At 35.8% G+C, this 14,201-nt stretch overlaps 1 protein-coding gene across 4 annotated transcripts in view; it reads right to left on the reverse strand.

Annotated features, from left to right (window-relative positions):
* Window positions 1-14,201, reverse strand: part of LOC105468235 (collagen type V alpha 2 chain) — a 274,423-nt gene that overhangs the window by 21,576 nt on the left and 238,646 nt on the right. For all 4 annotated transcript variants that reach the window (XM_011718336.2, XM_071073054.1, XM_071073052.1 and 1 more), the window contains 16 exons: window positions 13,672-13,725; window positions 13,333-13,440; window positions 11,634-11,687; window positions 11,187-11,285; window positions 10,592-10,645; window positions 9,785-9,883; window positions 9,623-9,676; window positions 9,478-9,531; window positions 7,832-7,885; window positions 6,998-7,051; window positions 5,106-5,150; window positions 4,687-4,785; window positions 3,574-3,681; window positions 3,234-3,287; window positions 413-466; window positions 144-197 (listed from right to left, as the gene is read on the reverse strand). In XM_011718336.2, coding sequence (XP_011716638.2) covers window positions 144-197; window positions 413-466; window positions 3,234-3,287; window positions 3,574-3,681; window positions 4,687-4,785; window positions 5,106-5,150; window positions 6,998-7,051; window positions 7,832-7,885; window positions 9,478-9,531; window positions 9,623-9,676; window positions 9,785-9,883; window positions 10,592-10,645; window positions 11,187-11,285; window positions 11,634-11,687; window positions 13,333-13,440; window positions 13,672-13,725 — 1,098 coding nt within the window. The remainder of the gene's footprint in view (window positions 1-143; window positions 198-412; window positions 467-3,233; window positions 3,288-3,573; window positions 3,682-4,686; window positions 4,786-5,105; window positions 5,151-6,997; window positions 7,052-7,831; window positions 7,886-9,477; window positions 9,532-9,622; window positions 9,677-9,784; window positions 9,884-10,591; window positions 10,646-11,186; window positions 11,286-11,633; window positions 11,688-13,332; window positions 13,441-13,671; window positions 13,726-14,201) is intronic.

Consider the following 14,201-nt stretch of genomic DNA (forward strand, 5'->3'; position numbering starts at 1 on the left):
AATTAGAAAAGCAAAAGCTAAAAACCAGGAAGTTATAAATAACCTAAAACCAGTAAGCATCATTTTATATAAATAGCAGAACAAATGATGAATTGTTGTATTGCTCAATCTCACACTAAAGAACACCAAGTACTGTCACTTACAGGATTGCCCCGGGAGCCAGGAGGGCCAACTAAACCTCGAGGACCAGGTTCACCCTAGAAAGCAGATTTTAGATGGTTACTGTCCAAAACAGTGGCTAAATATAATATAATTTTAGGATATTGGTCACTGTGTAGGGGGAGACAGCGGAAAAGAACTCTGAAATGATCTTGCTCAGATACCATATGTTATAAAATGAAAAGATTTATGAAAGAGCCAGCTATTCAGGACTCAGAATTTTGAGTGTACAAACTAACAACTTGTGACTTACCTTTTCTCCAGTAGGACCTGCAGGACCTGGAGGGCCCAAAGGACCTGGAAGACCCTGTCAATTAACAGAACATAGGCATACTGAGGTAAAAAATGCACAGAAATCTTCATGCTTAAGCAAATAAACAAAACAAAAAGGACTATTTTGTTATAATTTGGCTGTTTTTGTAAATCATTATCTATAATAAAAGATATAATCTATATATTTTCAAGATTTTTCTGTCTAGTTTAATACTATTTCCACCATATTTTCGCCACACAGTGTTTTAATCTCTTTCATGCAACTTAACTAATGCATTCCTAAAACTGTTTTCAGGCATTAGCACTAAATTAATGCTAAGCTACAAAAATGCTTCTATTTCTTAGCATAATTAGCTTTGCTAATATCTATTCGGACATTTTGACCACAAATTGAAAAGAGGCTTTCCTTCTTTTGCATATATTATATTCTCAAATTATAATAGCAAAATATCACTTTTTTTATTTTTTAAAATTGAAATTGTGTTAAGACATTTTAGGTTTTTTCTTTTATTATTATTATTATTAGGCACAGGATCTCCACTCTATGTGGCCCAGATTGGAGTGCAGTAGCTATTCACCGATGTGATCACAACACATGCATCTTTGAACTCTTGCCCTGGACTCCAGAGATCCTCCCATTTCAGACTCCAGAGTAACTGGGACTACAGGCACAAGCCACTGTCCCCACTATCCCTGGCTTAGTTTTTTTCATTCTTTTTTTTTTTTTTTTTTTTTGAGACGGCGTCTCGCTCTGTCGCCCAAGCTGGAGTGCAGTGGCGCCATCTCGGCTCATTGCAAGCTCCGCCTTCCGGCTTCCGGCCATTCTCCTGCCTCAGCCTCCGGAGCAGCTGGGACTAGAGGCGCCCGCCACCACGCCCAGCTAATTTTTTGTATTTTTAGTGGAGACGGGGTTTCACCGTAGCCAGGATGGTCTTGATCTCCTGACCTCGTGACCCGCCCGCCTCAGCCTCCCAAAGTGTTGGGATTACAGGCGTGAGCCACAGCGCCCAATCAGTTTTCTTCATTCTTTTGAGATGCAAAGGAAAAGTGGCTAAAATTTACAGCCCAAAACCTCAGCTGCTTTGAGATTTATGGGCATAGGAGAGCTAACACTTAAAGGATAGTACAGCTAACACATGGGGACACAACCTGAGTCTTCTTGAGGCGTAATCACAATCTTGAAACTGCGGGAATGTTGGAGTCCTCTCTAAAACAAGTTCTCTATTTTATAACTGTGTATTGCCTCTTCATATGCAACCCAAATATTCTTTCATCGTTTAATTTCTGTATGTATAACTGAAGAAACTTAAGGAACAAAAATGACTTTAATTTTACGCTTTTGACAAGAACGTAAGAAATCTGTGTTCTTATAGTCTCTGGATCTAAAATGGAATGATATCATTCCAATAATTTATGTAATATACTTCTTTAAAGGATTTGATGAAATATAAATATCACTTCATTACTTATGTTTATAGATATTTTATACAGAGAAAACATGTTATTCATTTTTTCCCTACTATTAGATTACAGTAAGTGCTCTGCTCTGCTTCTTTCCTAAAACAATGTAGTGTCCTCATTAAAAATAAAGCAGTCATTGCTTACTTCCTGATCCTATCACATTGCAATTTCAAAGTTAGTTCATAGGCACAATAGATATGTATTTTGGATTTTCCTTTAAAACAAACTGCCAATGCATTCTTCCTATAAATAGTACTGGACTACTTATGCATTCCAGGACATTCATGATGTAAAGTATTAAACATATACCAGATTTACTTGACTATTTTTGAAATATTAAATTAAATATTAGATTTAACTAAAAGGGAAGGTATATCTTTTGTGCATAATTTGTTAAAAAAAGTGGTGCATCCTTAATTAAATTTGCATAAAAAGGACTAATTACCCTTAAGATGAAAATTTTCTACATTTCACTATATTTCCTTAATCTAAAGCTATTATAACCAATGTATTAACAATGACTCAATGTGTAGAATCAAATAGCAGTTCTCTTTTATTATGTTACAACTGCTATTGCCAGGGCACACATGACAACTAACAGCAAACCATGTCATACTGAAACAGAAACCATTAGTCAAGTATCAGGCACTATTCCAAAAAATGATGGATGTTTAAGCCATTGTGACTAGCCACTCTTACATGAAGGAATCATTTATGTCTGAAAATATTATTGTCCTTTGAGTCTGACTGTCCTTGGAATTGTAAATGCATTCTAATTTCAAAGACCTAATGCTTGTTAAATGCCAATTTCTGACATGACATTAAACAATGCTTTGAGTTCAACCATCCTTCTTGACGTTCTGCTTATTCAAACTCTTTATTAATGGTAACATTAATGATAATTCACTGTGCAGTAAATTTCTCACCCCAACATCCAATATACTGAGAAACATTTATCATAACTTTGGTGACTCCACAAAGCTCTACTTGTCTATGCTGGAACAAGGTATTGGCCCCCTCACTAGATTAGCATTTTAAAAGAAATAAACCTTGTGTATGAAATAAAAAGATGATAGAGAAAGATAAAGAGGGCCCCCACTCCCTTAAGGCACTTATCTCATAGGCACAATAAATATGTTTTTATTTAAGTTTCATTTAATTCAGGGCAAGCAAAATGAATAACCCACGGTTGAATCACAGCAGATCTCACATGCCATTATTCTCCAACTCCTGACTACCAAGGAAACATGATTGACTTTATTTTGGAAAGTTCTGGCAAACTCCTATGATACTGTAATGTTGGTTCCTAGCCCAGCTAGAAAAGGAATGTTTTTACTTACTCTCGCACCATCATTTCCAGCTGTGCCTTCAGCACCTTTTTCTCCTATGCCACCCTGGAAAAACACACAAAATACAATTGATTCATTTAATTGTCTCTTTCCCACACTTGTGTGTAAGTTTCATGAGAGCGAAGGCTATTTGTAATTTTCCTAGTTGTATCCAGTTGAACCTTGGATGGTGCCTCACACTGTGCACTTTCTCAGTAAATATTTATTAGAAGAATGAATAAATGAATGACTAGTGACTCAGGATGGTAGAAATAAAAGCCTCCTCAGGAAATCATTTTCAGTAGAAAGTCTGAATAAACGAACTAAAAAAAAAAAAAAAAAAAGTACTTACTCTGTCACCCTTGGGGCCTGGAGTTCCTGCAATTCCTCTTTCTCCTGGCATACCTTGAAGACCTGGTGGGCCTGTATCTCCAGGGGTCCCAGATGGACCTGGACTGCCCTAAAATGAACCAACATTAAGTGACCATACCAATATATTAAGATTAAACTGATGAAATTGCTTTTTAGTGGGTCAAAAATAGCTGTCAACAATTTCAGGTAGTTCAACTTAGTGCTTATATTTTTCATCTGAGAAAGTTTCTCTGAGTGAGTTGATTTTTTTTTGAAATTAAAAAAATCAGATTTTCTTTTTTGATTGTTGGTTTATATTTTTAACTTTTCTCTTAAGAGGCAATTGAACGCTATTTCAAATAAAAAAGATAGAGTTGCCTTTTTTTCCCTCTGTTGGCAACATAATAGAAGATACTAAGAAAGAAAGACATTACAATTTGAGAAATATTTCATTCTCTCTTTAATAAAAAACTGATATTTGATATTAACCTGGTTTTTAGGCTAATATAGTGTCTAAACTGTAGTAGACCGTATCAATCACTCTAAACCCTGAAAACAATAAGGGGTCTCATGTCACACGATCATGAAAAATTCTACTTCAATTGTTTATACTGAAGTTGGCCACATTATCTTCTACCAGTCACTAAATGGCACACACTTCTGCCTTATGATGCATTGCATTTTCAGATTTCAAAAGTTCTATATTTTCACATATGTAGTAAGCAGAACTGTGAAACCTGACACAAGGAAAATGGAGCATATTATCAGAAAAGCCTCCTAATAAATTACGCAATTTTCTATTTCTTTCCTCTACTTATTCATAGAAGCCACTAATAAAATGTACATAAACATTAGGAATGTGTTTGTATATGGAAATCTATTACCATGTGCACTAAACCACAATCCCCATCACAGAAGAGAGTCTTCTTTTTAGCTCACACTTTAGTTGCAAGGAAAAAGCCTAGTAAGCGCTCATTAAATATTTGTGGAAGAAGAAAATGATACAATCAAATTATCTTTCTAAAACAAGACAAATGCATTCTTGCACCACCATGTGTTTATTGAGCAGTAATTTTAAAGCATTTTAAAACACTGAGATCACTATGACACTTACTTTTGGGCCATCAGGACCATGTCCTCCAGCCATTCCCTTCTCACCAGGGAGTCCAGTAATTCCAGGTTCTCCTCTTTCCCCGGGATTTCCTCGTTCTCCCTAGCACAAAATTGTGATGTCAAATAATGTCAATACTTGATCTAAAAATAATTTAAAATGTTTCTGAGAAATGGCTTCTACTGGTGAAAAATTTAGAAATGAGACATTACTAAATCTCAATTTTATAATTTAGCGATAAGAAATAAACTTCAAGTAAAGATATACTAGCTTCATAGCACAAAATATTTCTCACAAAATTGATTTTTATCCAGTCAAAGAATTTACAGTTTAAATAAATCCCAGTTTAAGATTTTTAAAGATACCTTTTAAAACCGAAGCCAGTGGGAAACAAAATTAATCATGAAGATTAAAGTACTTACTCTAGGTCCTAATGGGCCAACTGCTCCAGGATCTCCAGGAACACCCTATAAATACATTTTTTTTTTTTTTTAATGGAACAAGAGCTTTGAGTTTAGGCATTTATCAGAAAACTTTTCAGGTCATACACCTACTTTCTATTAATGTGCCATTAGAAGGCTGCATAAGCCAACAATTTAAAGAAAGAAAAGTACGTATATTTTTATAAATGAGGGAATATGACATGTTTTAGATGAAAACATTTTTCCAAAAAACTTTGTACTATACCTGAATGTTTGACTTTTGGTAATGAGAATATGCAAAATACTATTTCACAACGATAGAGCGTTAGTTTTTTAGAGGCAACAAAATCTAAATGTCTTTTTCTTTTTAACTAATAGAAGATGAAAAAGCTTAAATACAGAAAAGATATACAAAAAGGGCTAAAGAGTTATCTTTTAAATAGGACCAATTCAATTCTACTCAATTTAGTAAATCTTTCTTGAGCCTATAATATGGACAAAGCACTCTACTAGTATTGTGGGTTCAAACTAGTGCAGTCATGTCTACATTAAAAGTTTCAGTTTGTTCTTACATAAAAGAAAGTTTGTCAGTTTGAAATTTCTTTCTTTGATAAAGATGATAACTTTATCAAATAGGCCTCCAATCTTATTCTCCGAAATGGACTGTCCTCATTGTGGCCTGATCTCCCTAAAAGCCAAATCTGATCATATTACTCCTTCCTTAAAAGCCCTTCTTTTTTTTTTAAATTTTGTTTTTGTTTTGTTTTGTTTTTTGAGACAGAGTCTCACTCTATCACCCATGCTGGAGTACAATGGCTTGATCTCGGCTCACCACACCTTCCACCTCCTGGATTAAAGTGATTCTCCTGCCTCAGCCTGCCAAGTAGCTGGGATTACAGGCATGTGCCACCATGCCCAGGTAATTTTTGTACTTTTAGTAGAGACAGTTGGCCAGGCTGGTCTTGAACTCCTGACGCCAAGTGATTCACCTGCTCCAGTCTCCCAAAGTCCTGGGATTACAGGTGTGAGCCACTGTGCCAGGCCTAAAAACCCTTCATTAGCTTCCCATTACACTACTGATGAAGAACAAATTAGAATCAAATTAAAACCCTCCATAATCAGGTCCCTGATTCACCCCTACACAGTCCCCTTTCTATTTTCCCCAAATTACATTACCCACTCTGATTTGTAAGCTTGTCTCATTTCCTGGAGGTTTTTCCTATCTTCCCTCCTTCATCTTTACCATCATTCATCCCTCAGATCTCATACAAGATATTACTTTGTCTGGAAAACCTTTCCTAAACCCCCCAAGTCTTATTCAGGTGCATCTTTTTTGTTTCCATAAACATAGTACCTCCCCTATCATAGCATTTAGAGCATGCTATTATTGTAATTGTCTTATAGTTTCTGAATCCTACTTTACTGTAAGGACAGCAAGGTCCAAATCCATTTTGTTCAGCTGGTTCAGGCCAGTGCTTTGTAGAGCCAAGCACACAGAGTGCTCAGCAAATATTTATTAAATGGTTAAATGAACAAATGAATCACTCAAAGAAAAATAAACAAATCTATGTGCCAGGAAAATGACAGAATAAAATTGTTAGTATTTGTTCATAATTGTTTACATAAAGTGGTTAAGAACACATCTTGGGAAGCAGATGACCTGGGTTCAAAGCTATTAACCTTGTGACTTTGGGAAAGTTATCTAACATCTGTATGCCCCATTTTCCTCATCTATAAAATGGAGGTAATGATAGTATCTAGTACATAGGGCTGCTTTGAGAACTCAAAGAGATAATGTATGTAAAGGAAAGCACAACAGAGCCTCACGCATAAAAAGTGATAACTGAGCCAGCAATGTATAGTGTTGCCATTATTATTATTTCAACACTTACTTGATCACCTGGCTTTCCACCTTCTCCAGGAGGCCCTGGAGGACCAGGAAGCCCCTAAAACAAAAGTAAGAAAATAAAATTGTGAATCAATCTGTGAAAGTTCAATAGGCTACCAGTGTTAACAGTTTAACTTTTACAATTCATGGAGTCTCCAAGACTATATTTTCAAGGAAAATACATTGTTCAGACATTTTAAGCAAAAAATATTGTTCAGAAGCATTAAAAACAAACTACCAACAAAATAAACAGCTAGTTAATTTATAAAATTGTATTTTCATCTGCACAACACTTAGCAAAAAAAGAGATAATGTAACAGGAGGTTTTCATATTTGTAGAGTTTTTATGGCTCTGTGAACAATATTTCAGACTGCAAGAATATTATTTAAAGTCAGTCCAGAAAGTATTTTTTACAAATTATGATCATCCTACTATTAAATAATGTACGTACTGATATATGTAGATAAATTATGAAAATTTGTTCAATAAAAAATTCTAGTCACTTTGCCAATAAAATTAGATCAGCCTTAAAATGGTTGAATAAACTTTGTTGAGATATCAGAAACATTTTATTCCTGAAATCTTTTTATTACTTTTTTGTTATTTTTTATTTGTTTTGTTCATAATTTGCAGGTTTGATTAGTTTTTTTAGAAGTCCATTCCTTTACTCTGGACAAAAATGTTTGATTTATCCAAATGTCTATCCTATCTACTAAAAGAGGGATGACTTTTTGAAAATTGTAGAATTTCAAATCTTCTGACCATATATTTTTTTCTTTTTTTAAAATAGCATTTTAGTTAATGGAAGATGAAATGGAAAACCGAATTAGTGCATACCTGAAAACCTGTGGGTCCCGGAGGTCCTTGTTCTCCTCTTTCACCAGCTAGACCCTAAGTTGTGAAGGAGAAAAAAAAAATGTGAATATAGCCAGATCTTTGTCTGCTTCCTCTCTATGTGAACTACTAGTAGTACTGATATTTCTTTGTATTTCTTCCAATCACATGTTCTTCTCTTTAGCCAGGTAATAAACTAGTATTAACAGTAAGCAAATGGTATTGTTTGAAGTCTCTGGAGGTGAGAAAATATCTTCTAAAGCCAGTGAAGTGACTGATAACATGTATTTATTTTTTGATCCAAACTTAAATGTCTGGAGCCAATTGTAAACTTATGGGAAAATTGGATTGAATATAGGAAAATCCATTACTTTTGTATATCTAATCTAAAAACAAAATATTTTTATTATAGTTATTTCTGAATGTCTTAAGAATTATTTATCAAGACTTCAAAACCAGAATGACTAAAGAAAGCAAAGCTAACATTTTAGAAAGATATTTAAACTGCCCCACCCCAAAACAAATAAATATGCCAAAATACTTCTGATAAACACTTCATTTTAAAATCTCAAAATGAAAATAGACCTCAAAGAATATTATTCCTTTTACCTCCTAAAAAACACCTTATTTTTAAATTTTTTTAATTTTTTTTATTTTTTGAGACGGAGTCTTGCTCTGCCGCCCAGGCTGGAGTGCAGTGGTGTGATCTCAGTTCACTGCAACCTCCGCCTCCCGAGTTCAAGTGATTCTCCCACCTCAGCCTCCTGAGTAGCTAGGATTACAGGCACATGCCACCATGCCTGGCTAATTTTTGTATTTTTAGTAGAGACGGGGTTTCACCATGTTGGCCAGGCTGGTCTTGAACTCCTGGCCTCAGGTAATCCACCCACCTTGGCCTCCCAAAGTGCTGGGATTACAGGCATCAGCCACCATGCCCAGCCTTAAATAAATTTTTATGAGATGCATTATTGAGAGAAGGTAGATAATTAAGTATTTAAATATTTTAAATAAAATATTTTATAAAATATTTGTTACACACTATTTTCCTCAGTTGATATACTCTTTGACTGTGACATATAAAAACCTTTGCAGTCAGACTTTTAAAGAAGTTTAAAGCAAGAAGATTAATCATGGCCAGGTGCAGTGGCTCACGCTTGTAATCCCAACATTTTGGGAGGCGGGTGGATCACGAGGTCAAGAAATCAAGACCATCCTGGATAACACAGTGAAACCCCATCTCTACTAAAAATACAAAAAATTAGCCGTGCGTGGTGGCAGGCACCTGTAGTCCCAGCTACTAGGGAGGCTGAGGCAGGAGAATGACTTGAACCCGGGAGGCGGAGCTTGCAGTGAGTCGAGATTGCGCCACTGCACTGCAGCCTGGGGACAGAGCCAGTCTCCGTCTCAAAAAAAAAAAAACAAAGGAAAGAAAAAAGATTAATCATTATATTTAAAAAGGCAGAAGACACTATATTACAGAAATCAAAAGAGAAGGTATAACAGAAATTCTTCATTCCCATACATTCTTACTCACTTTCCCTGAAACTTATGCATAAGTCTTGAATAAACATCATTGAAAAATGCAATGTGTTTATATTCTCTCTCACACACACACACACACACACACACACACACACAAAATCACATACCGGCGGGCCCACGGGACCAGAAGGACCAACTTCACCATCTTTTCCAGGAGCTCCCTAGTATCACACACAGATATTTGTGAGGTGAGTCCATGAGAATTTAAATAGTCCTTATATTATTTTTCTTTAGCAGAAAATGTATATTTACCCTCTGCCCAGGAACTCCAGCATTTCCTGCTTCTCCAGGTTTCCCAGGGTCACCCTGAAGAATAAATGAAACTTTTGTAAAATTCCATCAATTTGTCAAAAACATACCTCCTCCAAATGAGGATCATGATGAGGTGGCAAACATATTATACACTGTACTCACACTGCTACCTTTGGGGCCTGGAAGACCCATGCTCCCAGGCTGCCCTCTGATTCCTATGGATCCTGGAGGACCTGGACGGCCATCTTCCCCTGGAGCACCCTATGGAATTGACAGGAGTCATGTAAGTTTCATGTAAGTTTTTCTAAATATCCCATCATCCAAAGTGTCACTTGCATTTGCTTACTATGATGTTACATAAATTTTAAATTATCTTGAATTTTCATGTTAAAGGATCAGGATGGTTGAATGGGTTTCTTAAAAAAACACTGAAGTATTTTAAGTAACTAGAAGAGATATTTTATTCTTATTCTAGACATAGGCTTCCTCATCATGTCTCCTGACAATCATATTAATAGGGGAAATCTTTCTTCTTTCATTTACTCTGGTTTGTGGTAATGAAAATTCAGGACTTGTATTTTGCATTGCAGGATAAGGGAAGATCTTAGAATATATAAGTTGTCAAAATTCATACTACTTATCTCTTAAATAAAATTAAAAGAATATCAAAAATGAGAATATTGCTAATAGACAAATTTCACCAGTATTAAAAACTGTATCATTTTAACTTTTTCACTGATGTCAGGTAGGGAAGCAATTTCAATCTCAAACATTTATCTTAGTAAAATTTAATCTACATTTTTGTCAACTTGGAAACATCCGAAGAATATGCTTCCAGAAGGTGTTTTAAGTATGTCAATATGACCAGCATCCACATAATCAAAAGCATTAACCACAAATAAATATCATTTAAGTTGCATGTCTATTGAGAAATATTAGTGGTTGTGGACTTCTGTTTAAATTACTTACCAAAGGCCCAAGTTTTCCTTCAGGACCTTGAACACCAGGATTTCCTGTCAAACCCTGAAAATAAAAAAGCAACTATCAGTTTGTTGCTGACCTGCAGCTGAAGTAAAGATTCTTAAGAGTAAAACTAGTGTTGCTTTTTTGTCAACTGAATAGAATGACAGTTCCGTAAATCAAGTAAATTTTTAAGTGATGTATTGTTAAAATAAAATTTGTCAGAATTTCTCTGCCAAAATTACTTTACTTGCTATATTGCTATAAAAGTATGTTTACAAATATTTATAAATTCTTTACTTGCTAACAAGTAAAGTTATAAAATTTGACAAACAGAATTTTTTTCTCATGCCAAGTGATAAAGCTATTAATACATACTCCTTTGAGAAAGAGAGAGGATAAGTTACCGTGTTTTCTATATATGATAAAAATAACAAATCAGTACTTTTTAAAATAATGAATTGGATCAAAACCATAAAAACAAAGAAATGTTCTAAACTGTAAAAACAAACTAAATTTAAAAACAAACAAACAAAAACCCTTTCAATGCATGCCCAGGAGCACTTTTCCCCACTGATGTAGCAAACACTTGCTACATTCTTACCCGAGCACCTGGAAGCCCAGGTTCGCCTGGACGTCCTGGATCTCCCTGGCTTCCTTTGGGTCCTGAAGAACCTACAGGACCCCGTTCTCCTTGAGCACCCTGTACCGAGGCAAAGCAGGTGCATGAAGAAAAAGAGTATAGAAAAACAAAAGCAAGCTGAAGTAAAATTACTGTTTTACAAATCAAGGCACTAATATAACATCCAAATCAAGGAACTAATATAACATACAAAATTTTGTCACCAAATTCCTCCAACTAGCATCCTTCTCCCCTATGCCTCTTAATACAGGAATTACACAAGAGAGAATTGGGGTTAGGCCTGATATCTGTATCCATCTCCTTTCTGGATCTGAGCCCATGCAGGCCATAGCTAGATCACCGTGCTGAAAAATGGCATCTTCTGGAGCACCCCCCATGTAAGTATCAGCGTTGACAGGGCAACCTCACCTTTGGCCCAGGTAAACCATCAGAGCCTGGAAAACCACGATTGCCAGGAGCACCCTACAAATGACCAAAATGTGATTCTTAATTGTCATTGATATTTTTGCATATGTAATGAATAGATGATTTTTATTTTTAGTACTATAAAGTTTTAGGAGCCATGATCAAGCCAACATGGCTACAGATATGCATGAGAAAAATCTGACTCGACGGAAAAAATTTAAAATTTTGAAGAATATATAAGTACTGAGCCAAATAATTCTTCAAATCAAGAAATATTCTGCACTTTGGGAGGCCAAGACAGGCAGATCACCTGAGGTCAGGAGTTCAAGACCAGCCTGGCCAACATGGTGAAAACCTGTCTCTACTAAAAATATAAAAATTAGCTGGGTATAGTGGCAGGTACCTGTATCCCAGCTACTCAAGAGGCTGAGGCACAAGAATTTCTTGAACCTGGGAGGCAGAGGTTGCAGTGAGCCAAGATGGTGTCACTGCACTCCAGCCTGGGCAACAGAGCAAGACTCTGTCAGAGAAAAAAAAAAAAAAAAAGGGAAGGAAGGAAATATTCTAACGATTCATTGTAAAATTAAACAGAGGAAACATAGCTAGAGATGAGAGGCAAAGGTACCATCTATAGCAATTAAAATGTCAACAATAACATTCATTAATGAGATTTTTGTGAAACCCTTTGCATTCTCCAAAGCTCTAGATAAATGTGAGATTATTGTTCTTCTTTTCAGACCTGTCTCACTATGCTCCAGTCACAGCTACCTCTTCTAGTCTTTAAAATCACCAGGTCCTTTCTGCCCTTCTAGCTTTGCATTTGCTTTTTCCTCTGCTAAGAATGTTCTTTCTTCCAAGTTTTCTACTGGCTTAAAGTCATCTTCAGGTCTCAGATAAAATGCTATCTTCTCAGAGGATCCTGTTTCCTAACCACTGAATCTAACATTACAACACTGACATACATGTGTAGTTACTCTCCAACGTGTCATGCCTTTATTTAGTGTGTGTATGGCACTTTTTAAAGTGTGTACATACATTTTTATTTACCCGTTGACTTGTTTATTGTTTACCTCTCCACTAAAATAAACAACTATTTACTAGTCTCCACATGAGGACTAGGATCATAACCTTCTTGTTCACTGAGACAATGCCAAGCACAGATGGCTCAAATTGGCATAGAGTAGTGATATAACCAATATTAGTTGAATAAATGAATAATGATCAGTCAGTTGTCTCTTTTTTTTTTTTTTTTTTTTTTTTTTTTTGAGACAGAGTCTTGCTCTGTCGCCCAGGCTGTAGTGCAGTGGCGCAATCTTGGCTCGCTGCCAGCTCCGCCCCCTGGGTTCATGCTATTCTCCTGCCTCAGCCTCCCGAGTAGCTGGGTCTACAGGTGCCCGCCACAACGCCCGGCTCATTTTTTGTATTTTTAGTAGAGACGGGGTTTCACCGTGTTAGCCAGGATGGTCTTGATCTCCTGACCTCGTGATCTGCCCGCCTCAGCCTCCCAAAGTGCTGGGATTACAGGCATGAGCCACTGCGCCTGGCCATCAGTTGGATCTTTCTATTTGCACATAACTGTACTGAACTGTGCAAGGAACCTGCAAGCATTTCTCTTAACTCCTCTAGTTTTCCTTACTATTCTTAGACTTACTCACATAATTCCCTCACAACTATAAGAATGTGTTGTATTATTCAAATTTACCCTTTCTCCCACTGGCCCTGGAGGACCAACTGTTCCTGGGTCACCTCTGGGACCTCTTTTGCCTTCTTCACCAGGTGGGCCTATCGGACCCTGAATACCATGTGGCCCCTGTTAAAAACAGAAGGACAGTTACCAGAAAGACCCATTCAACCAGTGAATTATAGTTGGAAGTCTCCTTTAACGAAGTCAGTCACAAATTTTAAAGTATATGGAACGATGAGATATTTTAATCTCAAGCTATTATAATTCTCATTATTATTTTAAACCCCTGAGCATTTTGAGCTGTACACTTCTAGACAATACTATGTTCTTCTTATCATTAAAACAATGAAACCTTACTGGTTCCCCTTTTGGGCCAGCTTCTCCTTTGAAACCTGGAACTCCTGGATCACCCTGAAAAAAATATATTGATATTTGTAAGAACCAGGACATTTTGCTAGTCCAATCTGCTCAAATTAGTTACAGTAAATGGGTTTTAAAAATTCTCTCCAGTTGAGTCTGCTTTGCATCAGTAGTATAATATAACCATTTCTAAATGAATGTATGTGAATATGTTAATATGTGTAAATTTTCATAAAATTCAGTATAATTTGGTAGCTGTTTAATTTATAGTGGTCTTTAAGATATTTATTTTTTTAATTATGTTTTTTATCACGTGTAGTAGAATAAATAGAATTATTGAGTTATTAATCAAATTTGAAAATTAAAATTGGAACTATCAATAACTTCTATAGATAAATATATTTAGGCTGTATTTTAGGATGTGAAACTGTTTACCCAGAATCAAAATAATTTTATATTTATGCTATATTTATTGAGAATTTAGCAACTTCAAATAGGGCATTTCACTCTTGGAGTGTTCGAGGGTT

Source organism: Macaca nemestrina, chromosome 11 (assembly GCF_043159975.1).
Source record: "Macaca nemestrina isolate mMacNem1 chromosome 11, mMacNem.hap1, whole genome shotgun sequence".
In the NCBI taxonomy this organism is placed as follows: domain Eukaryota; kingdom Metazoa; phylum Chordata; class Mammalia; order Primates; family Cercopithecidae; genus Macaca; species Macaca nemestrina.